The 23,886-nt window shown below is 35.1% G+C and overlaps 1 protein-coding gene across 1 annotated transcript; it reads left to right on the top strand.

Annotated features, from left to right (window-relative positions):
* The first annotated feature begins 4,463 nt into the window (after positions 1-4,463).
* LOC123870327 lies at positions 4,464-23,804 on the top strand. The gene is made up of 2 exons (XM_045913579.1): positions 4,464-4,579; positions 22,627-23,804. Exons 1-2 carry the CDS (start codon positions 4,565-4,567, stop codon positions 23,653-23,655), a joined length of 1,044 nt encoding a protein of 347 aa, XP_045769535.1. The 5' UTR covers positions 4,464-4,564; the 3' UTR covers positions 23,656-23,804.
* Positions 23,805-23,886: the final 82 nt, after the last annotated feature.

Raw genomic sequence — 23,886 nt, 5'->3', positions numbered from 1 at the left:
GCTAGTGATAATAACCTAAGCGGCTGGCACAACGTGCTCTAAGAGGCACAGAAAAGGTAAAGTGTCTGCAAAGTTAGACACACATCCAGTTACGAACTAGGATCTACTAGCTGTTCCAATCTCATTCCGTATCTTGTCAGATTCCGTACAACTAAGTACTTTAAGTTTCCCTATCTATACAAATTCTAACGTTACAGCTACTAACTTAAATACGAAAAAAAATATACCTACTAGGATATAGTTTTATATCCTCAAACTAAGAAAGAACTTTAGCTGTCTTAACTGTTGACATCACACATTCCTTAAACCGTAATAGAATTTCTAATCTGATGCGTTCAAATTGCATTGCGATTAATTCGTTTCATTTTCATTCAAATTGTTCAAGGCCTGTAATAAAATCAACCGTCTTCACAGAGAGGTGTTATATACTAGAGGCTGGAATGTCACGCGAAACGGCCTCAACCTACTGGTGAACAAGAAAAGCTCGACTATAACGACCTCTATATCTACTAGTAAGTCCTACTACGAACAAGATGGGTCATTCCGAACTATACATTTTGAGAGCTACAACTTATTTTTGCTTTTTTATAGTTATAAGTAGTTATTACAACTTTTAAATTGATGTCCGTGTCATATTAATTTTGACAGCTTAATAGAACAAGATTTATGTTTGAAATAACTCTTCTATAGGTACTAATTTAATTCAATGCGTGAGTTGGACTTGGCAATGTGACTGCTTTTATGCTGTCAATAAAATATTTATTTATTTATTTATTTAATTACAGACTTACTAAATATCGGTATGTTATATGAAGTTATTACTATTTTATTAACTCTTATAGAGTTTTATAAAGAGTAAGAGGTAGATTAGGATATCCTACTAATATTATTATTATAAACGCGAAAGTTAGTATGTATGAATGGATGTTTGTTACTCTTTCACGCAAAAGCTACGGAACGGATTTGGCTGAAATGTGGAATGGAGATAGATACTTAGTAGATACTGGGCTTCTTTGGGATTATACCCTAAGCTTTTTTTATCTCGGAAAATCAATGAGTTCCCACGGAAATTTTAAAAACCTATATCCACGGGGAGGAAATCGCGGGCATCAGCTAGTAAAATATAAAGAATTAAAAATAGTATAGATTATATAATTATTATGATAATACAATGCTTACTTTAAAATATATATCTATTTTTGTTATGTTTCATTTGGTAATTAGGTGACGGCGCTTTCGTGAAGTGTGTATCTCCATGGGCTTTAACTCAATTATCGTCGTCGTCTCGCGTCTTCATAACTCAGGCTTATCGGAAAATCAACGCGTTCTAGCCAGGGAGTTAGTGGTTATTTCAATGTACCTACTTATGCTTAGATATACGATTATTAATATTAAAATTGATGATTGGAAGAAAAAGGATTTTAAAACTAAGTAAAGAAGGTGGCAAGGTCAGGTGTCACACGTTTTCGAGAATTGCAAAAAGTAAAAGTTGTCCAAAATGAGTGCTTGCTTGTGCCTGGTATTCAGTAACTGAATTATAATAATATGTTAAATTAAGGGGATAAAAAACATCCAAAAAAGTCAAATCTTTGAAATTACCTATTAATACGAGTACCAACGCGACAAAAATGACAATTAATTACTCATTATCGCAGAAAATTATTAAGTTTAATCATAAAGTAAGGCCAACGAAACGAGATAAAGAATTTAAACAAAACTGACAACATATTGCGTACGAGAGATAAGGACAGAGATAATAATCGCTCGCTATCGTATGTAACTTAGTAACGGTCAATCTGTTTACGTATTTTATCTCGTCTCGCTGGCCTCAATATAGTATATTTACGATATACCATTGTCCATTATACTAAAAACACCCTGGAAGCCTCCACAGATTGCCATGGCAGCCATTCAGTTTTTTTAACTTAATAAATCAAGCAAAAAGGGTAGGTCAACTGCCAGAAGGTGCTTTTAGTGGTTTTGTAATCATTCATTTGATTAATTTTTCATCCACCAGCTCCTTATCTATTCCAAGAACGCGGGGAATGAACTATTATACACAGAACTCTCACTCGTGTTGTGACTGGTGATGCTGCAGATACACTTTCCGGTGCGATGTGATTAGGGTGCAGCGCACGCCTCGCCGACATGTGTTATGTAACGCACTCCAATTGCATTATCCTACAACAGTAACAACAGTGAAAGCAAGTTACATTACATCTTATCATTCTTATCCTCGTAAAAATGTAACTGTAGCACTAACTTTTTTTAGAAAGCCCTGCTTGAAATTTAACCTAAGTTTAGTTAACAAATGACACCCTCCTCAGGTTCGATTCCTGGCAAGGACAATTTGGAAATCTATAATTTCTAAATTGTCTCTGTCTGATTTGGGGCAGACCGTAGCTAGTTCTACTCTAGAGCTCCAGCCTTACCAGTAGAGCGTAGCTCTACTGGTGAGGCTGGTTTGTAATGAAATAAAAAAAGGAATTTTGCAATTAAATTTGTAATCGAATAAAAATTTGTTACTAGGGCTAACTTGTAGTGGAATAAAAAAAAAGTACCTAATTACGCATTTCTCGATCTGCAAGACAACAGAAGTCCCAAACTACGTGTTACACATCTTTCGCAACGAAAACACTGCTACTCTTGCTGATGATTTCACCTACTCACACAGTTTTACAGCGCAACCTAAACTGTTGCTAGCATTGGTTACTCGCATTTTCAGTGCTGAAGGATGCACTATTGCATCTCCCGCGGACGAAGTCCGCGAGGCGAGCTCCTTCAGAGCTCAAGTTGTTTATATTTTTTATCTGATCTTTCGAGATATTCGTAAAGTCAAGGCCAATATGAACAAGAGCGTTGATTTACAGTCTCTAATTTGTTTACAGCATGTGTACCAGTTATACAATATGAACGAATGTATTACGATCCACGGGCGATTGCCACACCTGACATATCACACGCTGTGAGTGATTCGATTGAATTACAAATCTACGAACAATGCCCAACATTGTGACAGGACAAATTGGAGATGTTACGTTCTTAAACCGGCATTTGTAATCGTGATCAGAAGTTGGATCAGAACAAGTTGATTATACTTAAACTTAATACTGATCAGATTTCCACTAATTACCATGAAAACTTGACGGCACAACCCTTAAAAAAAGGGTTATCAAAATAAAGATTTGACGGAGTTGTGGATGGACAAAAATTATCATTTCCTATCCCAAACGATCCCTATTATTGTTAGTTCATTAGTTGTTTTGCAAAGTTGCGTTTAAACGCATTTAGTACCTAGTTGCAACGCGAATCATGCACAACACAAACAACAAAAATACTTATATGTACAGAAATTGTCCAGTTACAGCTATATCTGTACCTACTAATAACAATTGGTAGAGATTTTTGTACCTCTAATCTGCAATGCTAACGTAAATTCAACAAAACTGCTTACGAGATTCGTTACATGCATCGGTTACATGCGACCACCTGCCAAACATTCATACTCGTATGTTCAATAATTCCGGGACCTATAAGTATGGCAGAGTCGTTGTGGTCGTCATTTACCACGAGATCAAAGGCGGTGCTTTTAACATACATCAGCATCAGCGATTTTGCGCCTGCATCGACACTGCATCACGTTAAGAGGGCTCTCTCCGTCACTCGTTTCATACAATGGTAGTTCCAATTTTATTTGAATATTAAGCAACCAAAGTCCATGAAATTTTGCAGACATATTCTAGAAACTAATATCTATGTCTGTGGTTTTCCAGATTTCTGTTAAAATATTCGGTTTCAAAGTTACGCGGTCTTAAAAATTTTCATACAAATCTTTGAGCCCCTGTAATTTTAAAACTACATATTTTTAGAAAAATCTAAAACACCACAGACACAGATATTAGTTTCTAGAATATGTCTGCAAAATTTCATGGACTTTGGTTGCTTAATATTCAAATGAAATTGGAACTACGATTGTATGAAACGAGTGACGGAGAGAGCCCTGTTAAGGCGACTAATTGCAAACTTGCTATCGAAATTATGAAATGGCAACCTGCTCCGTTCGAGCTTGTATCAAAATGACAAGATGTCATAGTCTCCCTAAATCACTGCAAATGGCGTTCGAATTTTGAGGACTGAAACTGAAACAAGGGAAAAGTGCAGTCGCTGCATAGCTTCCAATATGCACGAACGATCCAATGTGCGGAGTTAAAATAATCAATCGCAGCTTTAAGCTTCCGACCAGCAATAAAATTATATCGTGTTAGCTTTGGCCTTACTTCTGTGAACAGGATGTGAAAAAATAGTCTAATTCAAAATATGGAAGTGCCGAATTAATTAGTTCGTTTAGCGATATCGTCGCGTTTAGGACAGCCAAATGACATGGTAATGCATTTTATTGATAGTACACTAGGTTCTGCATACGTTCTTAGTCGGTTACCTTGCAATAAGGTATGGTGGTCGCGTCGGGCGCAGGGCGAGAGTGGGCGACCTCATATAGCTTGCGCGGGAGGCGTTTCCTTTATTTGTTGATTGTTCGTGGCGTGATTGTGTCGTGCTGGACATCATGCGAACATTACTGGTGAGTGATAGTGGACGCAAGGTTAACTGATTCATCAGGTCATCTATTGGCCTATTTCACAAAAATGTAACTTCCTTACCTCTCCTATATTTTTTCAAAATATTCAAAAAAAAATTGTATTCTTTTGTTTATCAATTTGAATTTTGGACGTGTAATGCATACCAAATCAAATAAATTTATTTATTTTCAATTAGCTGATGCCCGCGGCTTCGTTCGCGTTTAGGTTTTTGAAAATCCCGAGGGAACTTTTTGATTTTTCGGGATAAAAGAAGCCTAACTTTAACTATATCCGTACAAAAAAATCAAGTCGATCTGTAATTCCGTAGCAGCGTGAGTAAAGACAAACAAACACATTCGTACTTATAATATGGGTTGTGATTTTTTTTGTTATTTTTAGAAATTAATCTCTCTTGAGCCAGTTTGAGTATCATACTTAAAATATTGCTATTTTTATAAACAGTTAAATGCGTTGATGATAATAATTGTTATAATAAGTTCAAAATAGTTTAACATCTGACTTAATTATTATTTATAGTAACAAAGTTGTATTCAGGTCGCAAACATATTATAGCCGCAAGCACAGCAGAGTAGGTATCGGTTTCGTAGCCTTGAATCAATCAAGAACCGAGAGGGCGGCAGCAAATCAACTCATAACCTTTTGCACAAAAATGTTGCCCTTCTTAATTTCTAAAGCGGAACTAATTGTTCCAATGCAAGGAAAATTCGGCATTCAAGCTGTCATATTAAACGAGTAAATTACGCAAATCACGCAATGGACAAATGCTTTATATTGGTTGCGTTACACTGGCTCACTGTTGCTCCAACAGGCTTTACTAGAAGTACCTTACTTGTAGATACGAAGCTGATATACTTACGTTCTGTTTCAACGCGCTAAAATTATACCGTTCACTGCAAAGATAACAGATTTTATAATTTACCGGTCGTGCCAGTCTGAACTTAATAACTATTAATAGAAATCGAAATATCGCAACCACTAAATGAACCTGCGAGAACCCTTGGAAAATTACCGCTATCACGAATATGAAACTATTTCCCAACATATTTTACTTGTACACCTAGTACCTACTTATTACGTAAAACCATGTCAATATAAATTTCTCGTTCTCGAAAACGTTAAAATGGAGTCTAAAATAAATAATTACAATTACAATTATTTCATGCTTTACATTTTGAATGGTGGATTCCCTTGACGATTCAAAAATACTTGTGTACCTACGTTTATTTGACCCAAAAATCTTTCTATTTCTATAATTTATACCAAAATACATCTATTCATCTATAAATAATAATATAAATAAACAAAATCGTAGTCCGCGTTTGTCTGTAAATTTATAAAACTCCAAATAATATGTACTCAGAATTTGGAGTTTTATAAGTTTCATGATGCTCGAGCATTATACGAGGAAAACTTAGATGTATAAAAACACATTCACATTTAACGCAGATGAAGTCTCAGGCAACTGCTAGTAGTCGAATAGATTAGACAGTATCTATGCCCTATAAAATCGTGAGATTCTCCCTACGTAGCAACCAAGAGTTTAATATTTCTTCTACATACTAAATACTAAGCGAAATATTTAAAGTATTTTGGATACCAAAAAAATATTTTTTGATGTGGTATTTGAAAAGGTATATGTGCAAATATCTTTGATAGTTCTAGAGTCTACCTATTCGAACTGCTTGTCTTTATATTCTACTTAATATTTTACCAGCTGACCCACCCCGATTTTGTTTGGATGGAAGTCCTGATAATAATCCTTTCTTAGCAAAGATCTATGTATGTTATAAAGGAACCATACATGCACCTATCATCTTGATATGCCAGACAGTTTGTCTTTTGGATAAATAAACATAAATATGTAAGTTACAAACTAAGACATAACAACTTTGAAAAATATAACAAGAACAACACCAGCCCTCTACAGTTTTTGTGGAAACGAAAAGGCATACATAAATATAGGATACCGAACATAGTATTGTTCAAACTTTCAAAATATAGCTTACCACGAATGTCCTTGTTAGTTAGCTCATATAGAGCAACTCAATGAAAAATATGAATATAGCTGTAACTAAGTACCTAATGAAATATTTACGTTACATACGGCATTTTGCATATCAACTAGACTTGTTTTGAAATTAAAGGTACCCACCTATTGCGATATTAAACTTATTAAATTATAGTCAATGTTTATGTTAAAGAAAGCAAGCATAACTTGAACTGCCCAACTTCGCAATTTATTTTTATTCGACCCTCTACCAATCTCCCTGGTAGAGATCTCCAGTCCTATAAGGATAAGTAGTTCTCTATAGATAGTGATCAAATCAAATATATTGATAACAATAATTTTAACCAACTTCCAAAAAAGGAAGAGGTTACTGGTTCTTGATTCAGTGCGTATTTTTTTTTCAAACCTAAAAAATAATTGTCTTGTTAAATCAGCGTTTACCCAACTGATTAACTGAATAAGTGATTCGGATTATAGACTACAGGCCCATGTTTAAAAATGGGTGGGTCATATGAACCACCAGGTGACGTATACAGGACGATATAAGAGCATAAAATAATAAGTTTCAGCACTATGCCGTCACTTGTAAGCTGTCCAACAGAGTGCTGGTGAGAATTGAAAAGTGCAGGTAGAGTGAGTACATTTTGGTCATATATTTTTGTACGGCATTTTTACCATCGATAGATCCATGAAAAATAATAAGAAAGCGCGCAGTGCCGTAAAAAAATGGTGCGCCACAAAGTCAGTAAATGTTTTGATTTTCTGACAATTTCCGAGGTAAATTTGGTCATTTAATTCTGTACGGCACTAGTTTCATACTGTTTCAATACAGCCTCTAATCCATTATTCCGCAACGCCGTACAAAAATCATGCGACAAGGGGAAAAAATTGAGGGTAGCAACCCCCTCTCTTTCCGTGGTCCGGGGGGTGATTTGAAACAACATAAAATTAATTTATTTTGAAAGTGTTTTATGCATAGATAATATTTTTTTACATGCCGTACATTTTCGTTGGTCCAAAGGTTTGTAGGGGATGTGGATATTATATACACACCCGTTCACTTCAGTTAGACGGCATAGTGATTTTATCATATTATCAATTGTTCTCTTCAAAAATATGTTAATGCCGTACAGTATCAGATGGCCATAAAGTACTACACCCTTAAAATGGTAGCGTCATTTTCATCAGTCTAAAAGATATGGTCTGCATTAAAATGTACGGCATAATTTTTTCCTAATTTATTTATCTTAATACTATTTAAAACAAGGGAAAAGCGTAGATAATTGCTATATTTTATTAATCTATGAATATTTAAACTTTTGCAATAATTTGAAAAATTTCAGTTTTTGTATTTATCTATAATTTTTTTTAGAACAGTTTCTTTTGAACGGCAATACTGTATAACAATAGTATTTTACACTATCATGTTAAAAAAAAAGTTGCCGTACAGAGTCAAATGATTTTACAGCTTTAAAAATTAAGTATACCATGAAATTAAGATAATTATTGATACACATTCAAATGAACACTAATTTTTTTACGGCATTATTTTTAATAGTACTTTTGAGTGCTAGATAATGTTTTGGAACCAAAGCCGTACTTTCTCAAATCACCCCCCGGACTACGGAAAGAGAGGGGGTTGCTACCCTCAATTTTTTCCCCTTGTCGCATGATTTTTGTACGGCGTTGCGGAATAATGGATTAGAGGCTGTATTGAAACAGTATGAAACTAGTGCCGTACAGAATTAAATGACCAAATTTACCTCGGAAATTGTCAGAAAATCAAAACATTTACTGACTTTGTGGCGCACCATTTTTTTACGGCACTGCGCGCTTTCTTATTATTTTTCATGGATCTATCGATGGTAAAAATGCCGTACAAAAATATATGACCAAAATGTACTCACTCTACCTGCACTTTTCAATTCTCACCAGCACTCTGTTGGACAGCTTACAAGTGACGGCATAGTGCTGAAACTTATTATTTTATGCTCTTATATCGTCCTGTATACGTCACCTGGTGGTTCATATGACCCACCCATTTTTAAACATGGGCCTGTAGTCTATTACACATATCAATTAAAAAGGGTTATTAAGTAAAGTAAATTATTTAGTAGTTAGAATGTATGGAATGATTGTATAGAATCATTCCAACCTACTATTTCTACTACCAAGTAGAAATTACAACAAACTACGTAAGAACTCTGTCACAAATTATACGTAGGTATTTAGTTAACTAATAAGAATTTTGCAAAAGGAGATCGTATTATAATGATCAAATGCGATAACTTCAATCGAAGCAGAACCAAAGCCTAAGCCTGTAACCTAAGCCCTTAGATACCTTGATAAATAAGTACATACATCATATTATGAAGTTATAACGGCAAACCTACGTACTGGATCGTAATGCCTATATCTTAAACCTTGGAGGCTCGAATAACAAAGGACTCCTAAGAGTGGTATATTGTGATATCAATTAACTTAGTATTGTTGTGATAAGTATTCAGCTACCTACTTTTGATATGTTGAGCCAAGGGTTAATTCTAGGACTTCAGCTTAGTCTACAGCTAGACTAATAACAACGATAGCACTGCGTTGATCTAGAAAATCAGGAAACCAAAGCAGGAGTTACTAAATAGGAGGTACACTTATGCAGATTTCTTCCGTAAATGAAAAACCTGGAATCAGCCTCAGGTACGCCGAATCGAGTAGAAACGCGTTGATCGTTTATATGACAAACAATTCGAGAGCCTAGTGGACGCCATCCTTTATATCTTCTTCTATAGCTCGAAAGCGTCTCTAACCTTAACCTTAAATTGTCTATAAGGGTAATATACTAGTTTTTTCCGCCTTAAAAGGACAAAATCACATTCCGATTACACAGTTCCAAGTGGTAATAGATTTTCTTTTAATTTATTATTATTTTTAATAATATGGTTTGTTTATCACTCAATAATTTTAAACTGTACATATCTATCGGTACATTCTATTAAATTCAATTTTACCATAATTTAGATTTCACTTTTAAATATATAAGACATTTACATTTAGCACCAATAAAAAACAGGCACGCGGTATCCCTTGTAAAGTTAGCGCTGCAAACAAAAGACATCAACGCGCACCAAGCAATTTTACTGCTTTTGCGTCGCACCCGGAAGATTGTAACAGAGTTATTGTAAAGTATTTACTTTATATATAAAGTACATAAATTACTTTGAGTATTATGCCTAAATAGACCGGTTTATGCATTAAAAATAAGACTGGTTTATACGACATTTCTAAAACAAAAAACATTATCTAGGTATGTCGCTTGAAATTTTGGACCAATGCCAATTGTCAGTGAATACGGAACCGTTTGTATTATCCTAGTGCTTATTTTTTTACCGTTTACCTTTGTAGAGATATGTTCTCATTTCAATACGTTTGCTTTTATATAAAATGTGTAAGTAATGATATATCAAAGACAAAGCCAACTCAAAGCATTCATTCAAAATGGGATTCATTGTACACTTTTTGATCATACATTGGTGAATTTGAAGATAATGGTGTAATGGTGGTAATGAGTTACTTACGTAAACTTGACACTCTAGGCTTCCAAACTATTAAAAGAGCCTACGTTTTTCCATAATTATCACTTACTTAATATTTTAATACTACTTAATGTTTGTTCCGAATGTAAAGAGTTTACACTTAATATTATTAAGAGTAATTGAGCATTGGAGGCCATTTTTTTTTTTCTGAAACACATCCAGTTGATATTGACAGAGACCTCATACGTAGAACCTTAACATAATTATTTACTTAATGGTACGCGATCATTCTTATTCAGCCTCTGTAACCGGACTTGCTATTTTATACACCTATTTAATATATGCAATGGACAACGTTTGTCTATTACACTCATTCTTTGCTATTTTGTATTTAAAATGTGAGAAACATTAATCATTTTAATTTTTTGCTTCGAACTTGATTAACTACAAAGCTCATGTCAAAATTTAATCTAACTAAATCTATTGAGATTATTTCGATTACGAAAATTTCCTTCCCTTTTGTCCCGCCGTCTGCGTGTGTGCCAAAGCCCTCGCCCCTTTTAAAAATCCATACTAATATAACGGCTACGGTTGGGCTACGGAATCCTATACCTTATGTGTGTTCTGATTTCCACTTTACCATTTTTTTTAAACTAAGAAAGCTCAATATCCTTGTAGATACGTACCGATGGAGATTGTCGATAGGTATTTAAGATAAATAGTGTTTGAATAGTGAATGTAATAGGTAATTGTAGGTAGGTATGTGTGTTTTATACTTCTGATTTTCTTTACACGCTGATTTACAATTCAACGAGATTTGATCATAGATCTTTGAAAGTGTTTTATAATTCTTAAGTTTACTACTATTGTTGCTTGCAACCTTATATAAATTATTATCTATTACAAGTAGGTAGATAAGTAGCTACATATGAATTAAGTACGTAGAAAGAAAAGATGATAGAACAATGCAAACCAGCCCTTCATTTATTTTATTTTTTAACCTCTAGAGAGGTCGGCTCAAATTCAAATTCAAATTCAAATTATTTTTATTCAATTAAACTTTTACAAGTGCTTTTGAATCGTCAAAATAATCTACCACTGGTTCGGAATGCTGTTCCTACCGAGAAGAACCAGCAAGAAACTCGGCGGTTGCTCTTTTCAAATGTACAATTTACAATAATATGCCATACTGTATACAAGCAATTGCAGCGCCGTATATTGCTGGAGCGAATCAAATCCAAGCTTTTTTGTCATTTACATAATCTTCGATTGTATAATAAGCTTTTTCCAGGAGCATACTTTTAATAGATTTTTTAAACTTGTGTAAAGGCAAGTCTAAAATTGATTGTGGAATTTTATTATAAAATATTACACTCATTCCCACAAACGATTTTCCCACTTTCCTGAGGCGGAGCGTAGGATATGCGAGCCTATTACGGTTTCTAGTTTGCCGGTCGTGGAAATCACCGATTTTTTTGTAACTATGAATGTTTTGTCGTACAAAAATTATATTAGCGTAAATATATTGAGAAGCTACTGTAAGAATACCTATTTCCTTAAATTTCTCTCGTAGGGAATCGCGCGGTTTTAAATTATAGATTGCGCGTATTGCCCTTTTTTGTAATACGAAAATTTTTCCAATATCTGCCGCTTTACCCCATAGTAAGATTCCGTAAGACATAATACTGTGAAAATAGGCAAAATATACAATTTTTGCAGTTTCCACATCAGTTATCTGTCGAATCTTTCTAACAGCGTAAGCAGCAGAGCTGAGTTTACCAGCAAGTGTTGATATATGGGCGTTCCATTGAAGCTTGGCATCTAAAGTTATCCCTAGGAACACGGTAGTTTCTTCTACTTTCAACATATCATTATTTACCATTAAATTAAAATCATTTGCCGTCTTAGTATTGGGCAATGCGAATTCGACACACTTAGTTTTCTTTGCATTTAAAAGCAAATTATTAACAGTAAACCAATGAGTAACCTGCGATATGGTTCTATTTACATCGTCAAAATTATTATAATTTCTATCGACTTTAAAAATCAAAGACGTATCATCAGCAAATAGTACAATATCGCAATCATTTTGGACGAAATATGGTAAATCGTTTATATATACCAAAAACATGAAGGGACCTAAGATAGAGCCTTGTGGAACACCCATTAGTGAGGCTGATCCGGATGACTTCACATCATTTACACATACAGTTTGTATACGATCACTGAGGTAGGACGCAATGAGACTAAGCGCAGAGTCTTTGATTCCATAGTGGTTCAATTTAGCCAAGAGAGTCTCATGCGAAACGCAATCGAATGCTTTAGACAAATCACAGAAAATTCCAATAGCATTCTGTGAGTTCTCCCATGCATCGAATATATGCTTTAAAAGCATTGCGCCCGCATCGATTGTTGATCGACCTTTAGTAAAACCATACTGCTCCGAATGAAGTAATTTATTCAGATTAAAGTGCTGGAGCAGTTGGTTGAGCATAATTTTTTCAAATATCTTGCTAAAAGTCGGTAAAATTGAAATTGGCCTGTAATTATTTGGGTCAGTTTTACTACCCGATTTAAAAAGAGGAATTAATTTACTGTATTTCATAAGATCTGGAAAGGATCCTGAATCTACGGACTCATTAAAGATTAGAGCAAGATATGGAGCAACAATATCAATAATATTGCTGATTACTTTTACTGAAATTCCCCATAGGTCTCCGGTTTTTTTGTACTGTAGCGATTTGAATACTTTAACAATATCCTATGGGGTAACGTGTTCAAATTTAAATAATACACTGCACTCAGAAACATTGCTCCTTAGAAGAGTGTAGGCTTCCGTTGGCGACGAGTTAAGGGAACTGGTAGTGGTAACTGGAATGTTTCGAAAAAAGTCCTCAAATACGTTTGCTATTTCTAAGTCGGAGTCAGTAATATGGTTGTTAATTTTAAGTTCCAATTTATTACTCTATGTATTTACCCTGACCGATATATAACCCGACCGATCTATGTATCTGTCTGTGACACCGTAGCGCCTAAAAGAATGAACCGATTTTAATTTAGTTTTTTTGTTTGAAAGGTGGCTTGATCGAGAGTGTTTTTAGCTATAATCCAAGAAAATCGGTTCAGCCGTTTGAAGTTATCAGCTCTTTTCTAGTTACTGTAACCTTCACTTGTCGGGGGTATTACAAATTTTTAATTTACACTTGTTATATAATTTTATTTATTTAAACGATATTTCAAACTATTTACACATGAAAGTTATCAAATGTCCTTTACTTGGAATTACATAAATATTGTAGGGGAGAGGTGGCATGAAAGGGACAAGTATTGAAAGGGACAATTTAGATTACCCGAAATATAAAGACAGTTTCCAATCAACACTATTTTTGTTCTATGGCAACCCCAATGCATATCCATTCGCACCTAACTTCACGCTCCTGTCATAACAAAGATGGCGGTACCATGCGAGTGTTTGTTATTGCAGTGAAAAGAAAATTTTCATTTTATTGTAAAAACGTTCTGTCAGATGCTGTTAATGGATTATTTAATTGATTAACGTTGTTGACGATTTGATAGACATATACGGACACGAATGCAAAAGGTCAGTAAATTTTTTATTTAAATTATAGTTCTTAAGGTTATATTTTTAATTTGGGTGTGATATTTATGAATGGGACATAAGAAATGGTCATGAAAGGGACGTCCCCTTCATAACCGTCCCTTTCAAGACTAGAGTTTTAAGTCGAGTCTAAGCTTGATAAATTTTATCTCCTTTACAGTTTAACAATGCCACCTAAGAAGAGAACGCGAGTAGAAGCACAAAAAATCGAAGAGGCTGTAAACGAAGTCTTACAACGAGGTATATCTGTGAGATCGGCTGCCAAGGTATTCAAAATAAGTAAATCACACCTGCATAGACTGGTCTTAAAAGCTAAAGCTTCTGAATCTACATCCTTTGTGTATGAGCCGAACATCGGCAATAGGAAAGTTTTTACGACAGACCAAGAGAGTTCATTGGCAGATTATTTGAAGACATCAGCAAAAATGTGCCATGGCTTAACAACCAAACAAGTCAGGGAACTAGCATGTCAATATGCTATTCGTTTGGAGCTTAATGTACCGTCTTCATGGAAGGAAAATAATACAGCTAGTTTAGACTGGCTAAAAAGCTTTTTAAAAAGGCATAACTCGCTAAGCGTTAGAAAACCAGAAAATACATCATTAGCAAGAACTACAAGCTTCAATAGGCACAACGTGCAAAATTTTTTCAATAACTTAGAGAAATGTTATCAAAAACATAATTTCCCTCCAACCATGATATGGAATTTAGACGAGACTGGATGTGCTACTGTAACTAATGCTCCAAAGGTAGTTGCGCAAGCAGGTGTTAAAAGAGTTGGTCAGATTAGCTCTACAGAACGAGGCTCACTTGTCACTATGCTAGCTTTTGCCAGTGCTTCTGGAGGAAGTATTCCTCCTGTTTTTATATTTCCGCGTGTTCATTTTAAAGACCACATGCTCGAAAATGGTCCAACTGGTGCTTTGGGGCTTGCAAATATATCTGGCTGGATAACGGAAGACTGCTTCTTAAAAGCTTTGAAACATTTTGTTCACATCGTCAAGCCAACTGCTGAATCACCGGCATTAATTATCCTTGACAACCATAAAACTCACATAACTATCAACGTAGTGCTTTATGCCAGAGCAAATAACATAGTGATACTAACCTATCCTCCTCACTGCAGTCACCGCCTCCAAATCCTCGATGTGACCGTATTTGGGCCCTTCAAAGCTCGGTATCGAGCTAGCATGAATGACTGGATGACTTCAAACCCTGGAAAAACTGTCACGATATATAATGTAGCTCAGTTTGCTAGAGATGTTTTCTATGCTGCTTTTAATATGACCAATATAACATCGGGCTTCAAAAACACCGGTATATGGCCTCTCAACAAAAACGTCTTCACTGATGAAGATTTTTTACCCTCTTTCGTCACAGACCGTCCGCAGCAAACTCCTGTTGGTCTTGTTGGAAACTCAGACGAATCTTCGTCAAATGAAGAAGAAGTGCACCATACATCACTTCATTGTACTACGCCAGAAAATGATTTAGATAAACCACCTTCACCTTCTATTTTAAATGAAACACAGCACGAAACTTCTTTTTTAAACGAGCCTTCTGCTTTGAGTGAATCAAGGTCTGAAATTTCTACAGTGAACAAGCAACAAGCTACAAACTCGACTTTGAATGAGCCACAACTTCGAACTTCTACAATGTGTGAGCCACTAGCTGGAAACTCGACTTTGAATGAGCCACAACCTGGAACTTCTACAGCAAGTGAGCCACAAGCTGGAACATCTAATACCAAGTCGCCTAGAGTCAAAAGTTCTTTCTGCCTTCCAATAACTCCGGAACAGGTTAGACCATACCCTAAAGCTCCACCTCGTTAAACTACTGGAAATCAACGTAAAGGCAAAACAACTATTATTACTGAAACTCCCGAAAAAGACAGATTACTTATAGAAAACATGATGAATATCTTAAAAACCAAAATGCCAAAGGACAAGGATAATTTAAAACATGTAAAACAAATTTTCAAAACCAATTTAATGGATAAAGAAGCAAATAAAAACAAAAGTGATATAAAGGGTAAAAAGAAAAAAACAGAATTTAAGAAAAGCATTAAAACTACTCAAAATAAGAAGAAGACTACGCGAAAAATTTCAACTAGTAGCAGCAGCAGCAATGATTCGTTAACAAATACTGATTCTGATTCGATAAGCAACATTTCTGAGAATGAAGGTTCAAAATTAAGATGTCGCAGACAAAGACAAAATACAACGGGAAGTGATGACCAGTGTGGCGTTTGTAAAAAAAGATATTCCAAAAGTGTTGAAGACTGGTATCAATGCAAAATTTGCACAAAATGGGCACACGAAACCTGTGGCATTAAGGGTGTCTTTAATTTTTTTTGCTCACTGTGTCACTAAGTCGTTTGTCTTTTAACCAAAGTTAATTACTAAGGAAAGCAATAATAATTTTAAGTTTAATATTATTATTTATCTTTAAAAGAAGAAATTATAGATTATTATTTTCTGGTTTAATTGTTTACAGAGGTTTTTTTTCTGTTATTGAATATCTTTTGTGTTTTAGTGAAAAATAAGACTGATAATATTTCAAGTTACTTTCAAAAATTTGATTTAGAAAAATAAGTTGTTGCAAGCATATTTACCTTTTAATATTCAGTAATTCAGTATGTGTATTTCAAAAAATAAGGTGTAATTTTCCGTGATAATATGCACTGTCCCTTTCAAAAATCATTGCGTCCCTTTCAATACCGTTAATTTAAGAAAGGGACATAGTACACATTTTTTGAGACTGTAAAAAAAAACAACTTTAATTAAACAAATGTTAATTATTATACTGTATTTTAATAGTTAAGAAACTGACGCTTCCTATTCTGCTCTAACCGATTAAAAATATCATGTCATTCATTCACAAGAGCCTTTACTACTAAAACGTCCCTTTCAAGCCACCTCTCCCCTATAATGTTCACCTTCAATGAATCTCTGATACTAGAACGTGTTTTATGTAAATATCGCATGTTGTATGTATAATTATGTAGCTCATTACACCAGCCTAAAATTACTTTTGTTATATACTTTGTATATAGTAGTTTAGTACATTAAGTCATCCTGTGGATTAATGAAGATAATTTTCGAAAAATAATTGTGTAATTTGAACTTAATAAGTAACTTTAACTTTGGTATTTAAGTTATTGGAAACTCTTAACACTTCAAAGGCTGCGTGAAAACTCTTCAAATATGACTTGTATAATTTATTTCACCATAACTGCGGATTATGACAGGAACAGGTAAAAAATTCACAAGGTACAAAAAGTTATCATTCTTTAAGAACCTAGTTTCCTTCAGAAAAACAAGGTTTTCCAAATCTCTGCTTCATTTATTTATTCCCAAGCGATAGTTTTAGAATTGCTTGTTTGTACGAACTAACCTATTTAAATGCCACGGTCGTTAGACTCATCAGTTCAACAGACCTAAATAAATAAATACCTAATCGAAGTTAAAAAATTTAAGTCACAGGCAATAAATTCAACTGAAATCATTACAGCCGATTTCATCTAAATTTTGCAGTATTTAATATTAAATATTACCCATTATAGAACATAGATACATAGACACTTATATCATCCGCGTGGCTTTAGGTTTCTAAAGATTCCGTGGGAATTGTTTGATTTTCCGGGATAAAAAGTAATCTATGACTATCTCCAGGATTCAAACCATCTCTGAACCAAATAAATGATGCCAACAACTTCGTCCATATGGATTTAGATTTTTTTAATCTGTGGAAACTCTTTGATTTTCTGAAACTTAAAGTAGCCTATGCCCTTGCCCGAGGTACAAGCTATCTGTGTACTAAATTTCAACAAAATCGGTTCAACGGGTGGATTATGAAAAGCTAGCAGACAGACAGACACACTTTCGCATTCATAATATTTTTTATAGGTATCTACTTATATTATAATATTATAAGTAGTATGGATGGACTTAGTATGGATTACCGCAAAAGACGCTAAATGAAACAAGCATACCTACAAAATCTCCATCGATGCAAAATATCAATTTGATTATAACTAGGTACTCGACAATAACCAAAGTCCATAACCATGTTGTCACGTAATCAAAAATGAGGATTCCCTCTAGGATAGCAAATGCTAACTTGATCGGAGTTGTGGCCAAAACTTACGTGAATACATAATGCAGCCAACCCACCAAGATTGCATTGTATGTAAATTAATACACTTAGACGTAACAGAGAAAATGAATTCTACTGCGCCTAAGAATGCCTGAGTGATTGTGTCTTGATTGACTCTATAAAGCACTACCTAATAGTGCTGATTCACCCTAACTTCGCTTAATTTCTAAAATTCTTTTTTCAATGAGAGTCTGTTAATTTGAGAAACTATAGGTAGGTACATGAAAAATCTCAAGGTTTAGACTTAGGCGGTTTGACACACAAGCTGTCTAAACTGGTGATGTCTTTCAGTCAGTTTCAACTTTTAGATATAGATATAGATAGATTTACATATAGATTTCCTATACCTATTTTCTAGTTCGTTGAGTAGGTATAGGCTCATGCAGGCTTTTTCCAGTTCCTAACACTTATCAAATTGAGCTCCAGTCTCAACGCGTACCTTCTCATTCTCAGGAGATCCGTAGTAACCATCTGCGCGAGAGATATTAAGTATATTGTACAAGTGTGTCCGTAACCACTTGCTTCCCATAGTTTCTGATGGGACGGCTATTCAGCATAAACACCTTTATTTACGTATTTTTCAAGTCCCTGTGACTTGACTTGTAAAACATCTAACCTACTTACTGAGAATTTCTTGATAAAAACCCAACACATTATTATTTCTAGTCCACCCGTGAATCGAACACATGACCCTGTCATCCGCAGTCGAATATGCTAAGCACTAGACCAGCGAGGCAGTCAAACCCGAATTGATAAAGTAATGCTGAGTAGCTTTATATAAGGGACTGTGGAGTTTATATTTTGCATTATTAGTTATTATAACTTGTTTGTGTTTTTACTGTACAAACAAGAATATTAAGTAAATCCTGTAAAAGTAGACCAAATGCGAAAAATACACGCAAGAAAATGTCTTGTAGGTCTTCCGTATAGATAACCTTTTAAAAATTGTCTCAGATTTTACTGTAACTTGATTTTTATCAGAGCTTGACTTAATCCGAGTTCAAGAGCTCAGAATTTTACTACCCCGAATTTCTTGTTAAGGGATGTAAATGAATACAGAAAAATATTGTCCATAAGAAATGAAATATCAGTAATTGCTTTAACGGTGAAGGAAAACATCGTGAGGAAACCTAGATGCCGAGAGTTCTCCATAATGTTCTCAAAGGTGTGCGAAGTCTGCCAATCCGCACTGGGCCAACATGGCGGATTATGACCTAATCCCTTCTCACTCTGAGACAAGACCTTGACTTTGACTTTGACTTTAACCTGTGCTCAGTGGTGAGCCGGCAATGGATTGATGATGATGATGGTATAACATGGATTGTTCACAACTTAAATCATTAATGTGTCTGAGACCTGAGTCAGAGGCTAACAATTCGGTTGAAGAATTCGATCCGTAGAAAATATTACGTCCGCCTCGTGGACTACAAGTATTAGGCGTTTCAGTTCTTGTTTATCTTTGAATTACGAAATTCACGAAACTGGCACGACTCGGCCGTGACAAAGACAATATACAATGCACGTAGGTAGGTATACAATACCAATACTTTAGAGTAGGTAGATATTACGTAGGTACAACTATTACAAACACATAACAAAATTATATGCCTACTAGCTGTACCCAGCATGCGTTGCAATGCCGTAAACAAACATAACATTTTTATTCGTAGATATATAGTTTTTTTTTTTGATGCAGGAACCATCTCGGACGCCCTCAGAACACCCTACCAAAGTTTCATAACAATCTGATCAGCGGTTTAGCCGCCTATAGAGTACAAACATACAAACATTGATTTTTATATATAAGAGAAGATAGGTACCTACCTAGTAAGCATGAGTTATCATATAAAATACTTACATAGTTTACGATATTTTTTATTGTTGAAATTTTGTTTGTTAGTGCTCGCAAACGCATCACGCTGACACTTGGATATCATTCTATGCTGCTGATGATATATCTAGCTGATGCCTACGACTTCGTTCGCGTGGATTTAGGTTTTTAAAATCTCATGTGAAATCTTTGATTTTCAGGGATAAAAAGTAGCCCAAAGAATATACTACTATGTTACTATGTTACTCTCCAGGTCTTTAACTATAGGTATCCATGCAAAAAATCACGCCTAGCCCCTTGGCTCCGTTGCGGCGTGATTGCAGGGCAAACCAACAAACAAACACGACAAAAGCTAGTATAAAATATATAATGCGTAGGTACTAAAAAGCTTAAGCTTATAGATTTCTTGAATCCGATTGGTTTGTAAGTTATTAACTTAAGTCACGAGAACGGTGTCACCTTGACTTGCGGAAGACTGGGTGGCCCGGGCGTCCTTACTACTTTCAGACCGAGGCTTCTGTCTGTCGATAAGGAATTTCAACTACGTAGGTATCTTAAAGCCATAAAGTTTATAACTGTTTATTGTAGACATTCTCAACCGAAAACAAGATAAAGTTCAAAACTGAAACACGAATAAGTACTTCTCACAATAAACGATCAAGTAAAATTGGTTTTCTATCACTTGGTATATTTTTATATTGTTATGTTATATTTATATTTCTGAACCCAGAATTGAATCTTCTTTCGGTTTATATCCCATTTAGACACGATAGTAAAAGAAATTATACACCAATTGATTTTATCCATTTAAAATGTGGCCTATGTATTATGTAACCAAGACTAAGTAGACTAAGAGAAGAGAGTAAGGAATCGATTGACATTGATCATTCATCAAAATTGATTCAGTAGTTTAGGCACCACGGCACCACATATACTATCGTGAGTGATTATAAGTAGGTACCTACCTACTTATAGATTATTACGGCTTTACTCACGTATTTAGTCGACGTACCTACTCGTAAGCCCGATTAGGGACTCAGCTCGCTATGCGTAATTATAAGACGCATAGCAAGCCGAGTCCCTGTGAAAAAAACCGGCCAAGTGCGAGTCAGACTCGCACATTGAGGGTTCCGTACTCGGGTATTTTTTCCAACATTTCGCACGATAAATCAAAAACTATCATACATAAAAATAAATAAAAATCTGTATCAGGATGTACCTACAGGTAAAGCCTTTTCATATGATACCCCACTTGGTATAGTTATCTTATTTTGAAAATTGAAACACATTTTAATTTTTTTTAATGATGTAACCACAAATTCACGGTTTTCAGATTTATTCCTGTACTTGTGCTATAAGAGCTACCCACTTCCCAAATTTCATGATTCTAGGTCAACGGGAAGTACCCTATAGGTTTCTTGATAGACACGACGGACAGACAGACAACAAAGTGATCCTATAAGGGTTCCATTTTTCCTTATGAGATAAGGAACCCTAAAAAGGACTCCGGATGGTTTCGAAACTAGATTAAGTCGACTAAATACGTACGTATAGCAGTATAAAATTATTAATTATCACATTATTTTTATAGATAAGTTAACGTAGGTATAGGTTATGCCAAAACGATCGATAGCCTACTTATATCATAAATTAATATCAATTTAATTTACATTTAATAACACGGGAAACGAAGCGAACTGTAAAATTATGTAATCGCATCTCTATCTATTTACGAAAACTGGCCAGATTAATAACTACTAACTACTAGAAACTATGCACTTGTGAGACAGTGCGTAACGAATCAGCTTCATTTTTATCAATTTGGATTTTTTCTGCATCATTTAAATTATTAAGTGTACGCCTATTTACATAGTTATATTTACTTTTACATAAATACCTAATAGGTATATTATGTACATTGTACATACCTACTTGAAATTATTGAGATCTATTATAAATATTATTATCATTGTATTTCATTTTCTTTTCGTAGGTAATCAAAGTCCACTAGCCTGTTTTGTTTAGGCAATAGCTTTCTTTAACTATTAAACGATTTTTTAAAGATACTTTATTTTTTTTTAAACCATGAGGGAACCGTGGTGGCCAACGCTGACTAAAGACACTCAAAGGCCGTGATAGACTGCTAGAATGGGACTAGAGAGATGCAAGATCAATCCCTGGCGTTTTCGTAATTTTTGATAATCATTAAAAATTTATTTCAGAATTAGATGATGCCCGCAAGTTCATCCACGTGGATTTTTTTTATCCCGTGGGAACTGTTTGATTTTCCGGGATAAAAAGTAGCCTATGCCCTTCCCCAAGATGTAAACTAACTCTGTAGCTTTCATAAAAATCGGTTAAACTGTTGGGCCGTGAAAAGCTAGCATACAGACAGACAGACAGGATTTTCTCCAAAACAATCATAAAATTATAAAATATTTCATGTATATGCGTCGATGGTAGCACGTTGAAATACATAGTTTTTTGTCCCGGAACTTTCAAAGTAGAGCTCAAATAAAATAAAACAAGTAGAACAAGTCGGTGTCGACTGTCGATAAGTTCGGTAATGTTCGTGAGCTAGGCAAGGCCCATTACTCTCGAAAGTTACCTATTAATTGCGTAGTAACTATGCATTCCATTTAATAACTTAATTCTTGTTTCATTTCACATTCCTACGTTCTAACGTAGTGTTAATGCTATATTTTAATATCGTTGGTATTTATTTGTATAAAATTGCTTTCGTTTCTTCACATAGAAGCTGTCCCAGTTAGTGGTCTAACCGTAATTTATCTACCAACATAATCGTATCTGCTCGGGTCTTTGGTTAGAATAATCGAATAATAATTAGCAGAAAAATAACAGTTATATGTGTTGTTTTTCAGATATGTATGCTGTGTGCAGTCACAGCTTATGCTCAATTTGATTCGCCTACGCCGCCAAGAATCCAAATTCCTGGTGCCATCTTGGGTGGAGGAAGACAGGGAGTGCTTCGACAAGGAAGACTGCAAGCTGCTCCAGTTCCGCTGGGTGTTACTAGAATAAGGAGGCCAGGGCTTGCCAGGCCATCTTTCAAGTCTGTGGACGCAGCGCCGCGCCCTAATCTACAGTTACTCGAAGAAATATCCAAACCAGTTACAGAAGAACCTGAAGACGATTACGATACCAACACACCCACCGCCTTCTTACCCAGTGCATTCTCGACACCTGAAGCACAAAATGACTTTTTCGACCTGACAACTACGTCACAACCAAAGCCACCCTCAGCGTACAACTCGTCGCCTTTCCAACAAACGACGCCAACAGCTCCAAAGCCCGAGCCAGTAAGACCTACCCAATATCGGCCACTGGTACCTCAATCCTTTAGCCCCGTAAGAAACGAACCGGCTTCGAGACCTCAACCAGCTAGGCTTCAACCTCTTTCGAGCAGGCCGCAACGCCCTGTCTTCAGACCCGAACCAAAACCTTTCGTGGACGAAGACGATGAATACATTCAACCCGTAAGACAAAACACCCGACAGCAAACACCTCCAAAGAGTGTTCCAAAATATACGCCTGCAAACTCTAGGGAAAAGAAGCCAGTCTCTCAAATTATTCGCAAATATAGAGAAGAAAACGAAGATGGAAGCATTACTTGGGGATTTGAAAACGACGATGGAACATTCAAAGAAGAAACTATTGGTGTAGACTGTATAACTCGTGGAAACTACGGATACATTGATCCAGATGGTGTCAAAAGGGAATACAATTACGAAACTGGGATAGCGTGTGATAAAACTAAAGAAGAAAAGGAACAAAAAGGATTCATAGACTATCAAGAAAACAAAGCAGTTTTACCAAATGGTGTAACAATAGATCTCAATGCAATGGGTAAAAAGTCAAAGAGGCCATTCAGATCAGCGGGTAATCTATAGGAATTAAGTGCACATAATATATATTTATTTTAGGAGCTCTAATTTTAAGACCTTTATTTGTTCTGTTATTTACTGTAATTTAGCACCATATTTTGATACAATATGGTTCTAAAACAGCCTAAACCGACAAATAAAATGGTAAAAACTTATTAACATGTTTTTTTTAATTTACTCTAAATTATGCTAGCAACTTTGTCCATCAATCCTTATTTATTTAATAATTTAAGTACA

This window comes from Maniola jurtina, chromosome 12 (genome assembly GCF_905333055.1).
Source record: "Maniola jurtina chromosome 12, ilManJurt1.1, whole genome shotgun sequence".
Classification (NCBI taxonomy): Eukaryota; Metazoa; Arthropoda; class Insecta; order Lepidoptera; family Nymphalidae; genus Maniola; species Maniola jurtina.
This window is presented reverse-complemented; position numbering and strand designations above follow the sequence as displayed.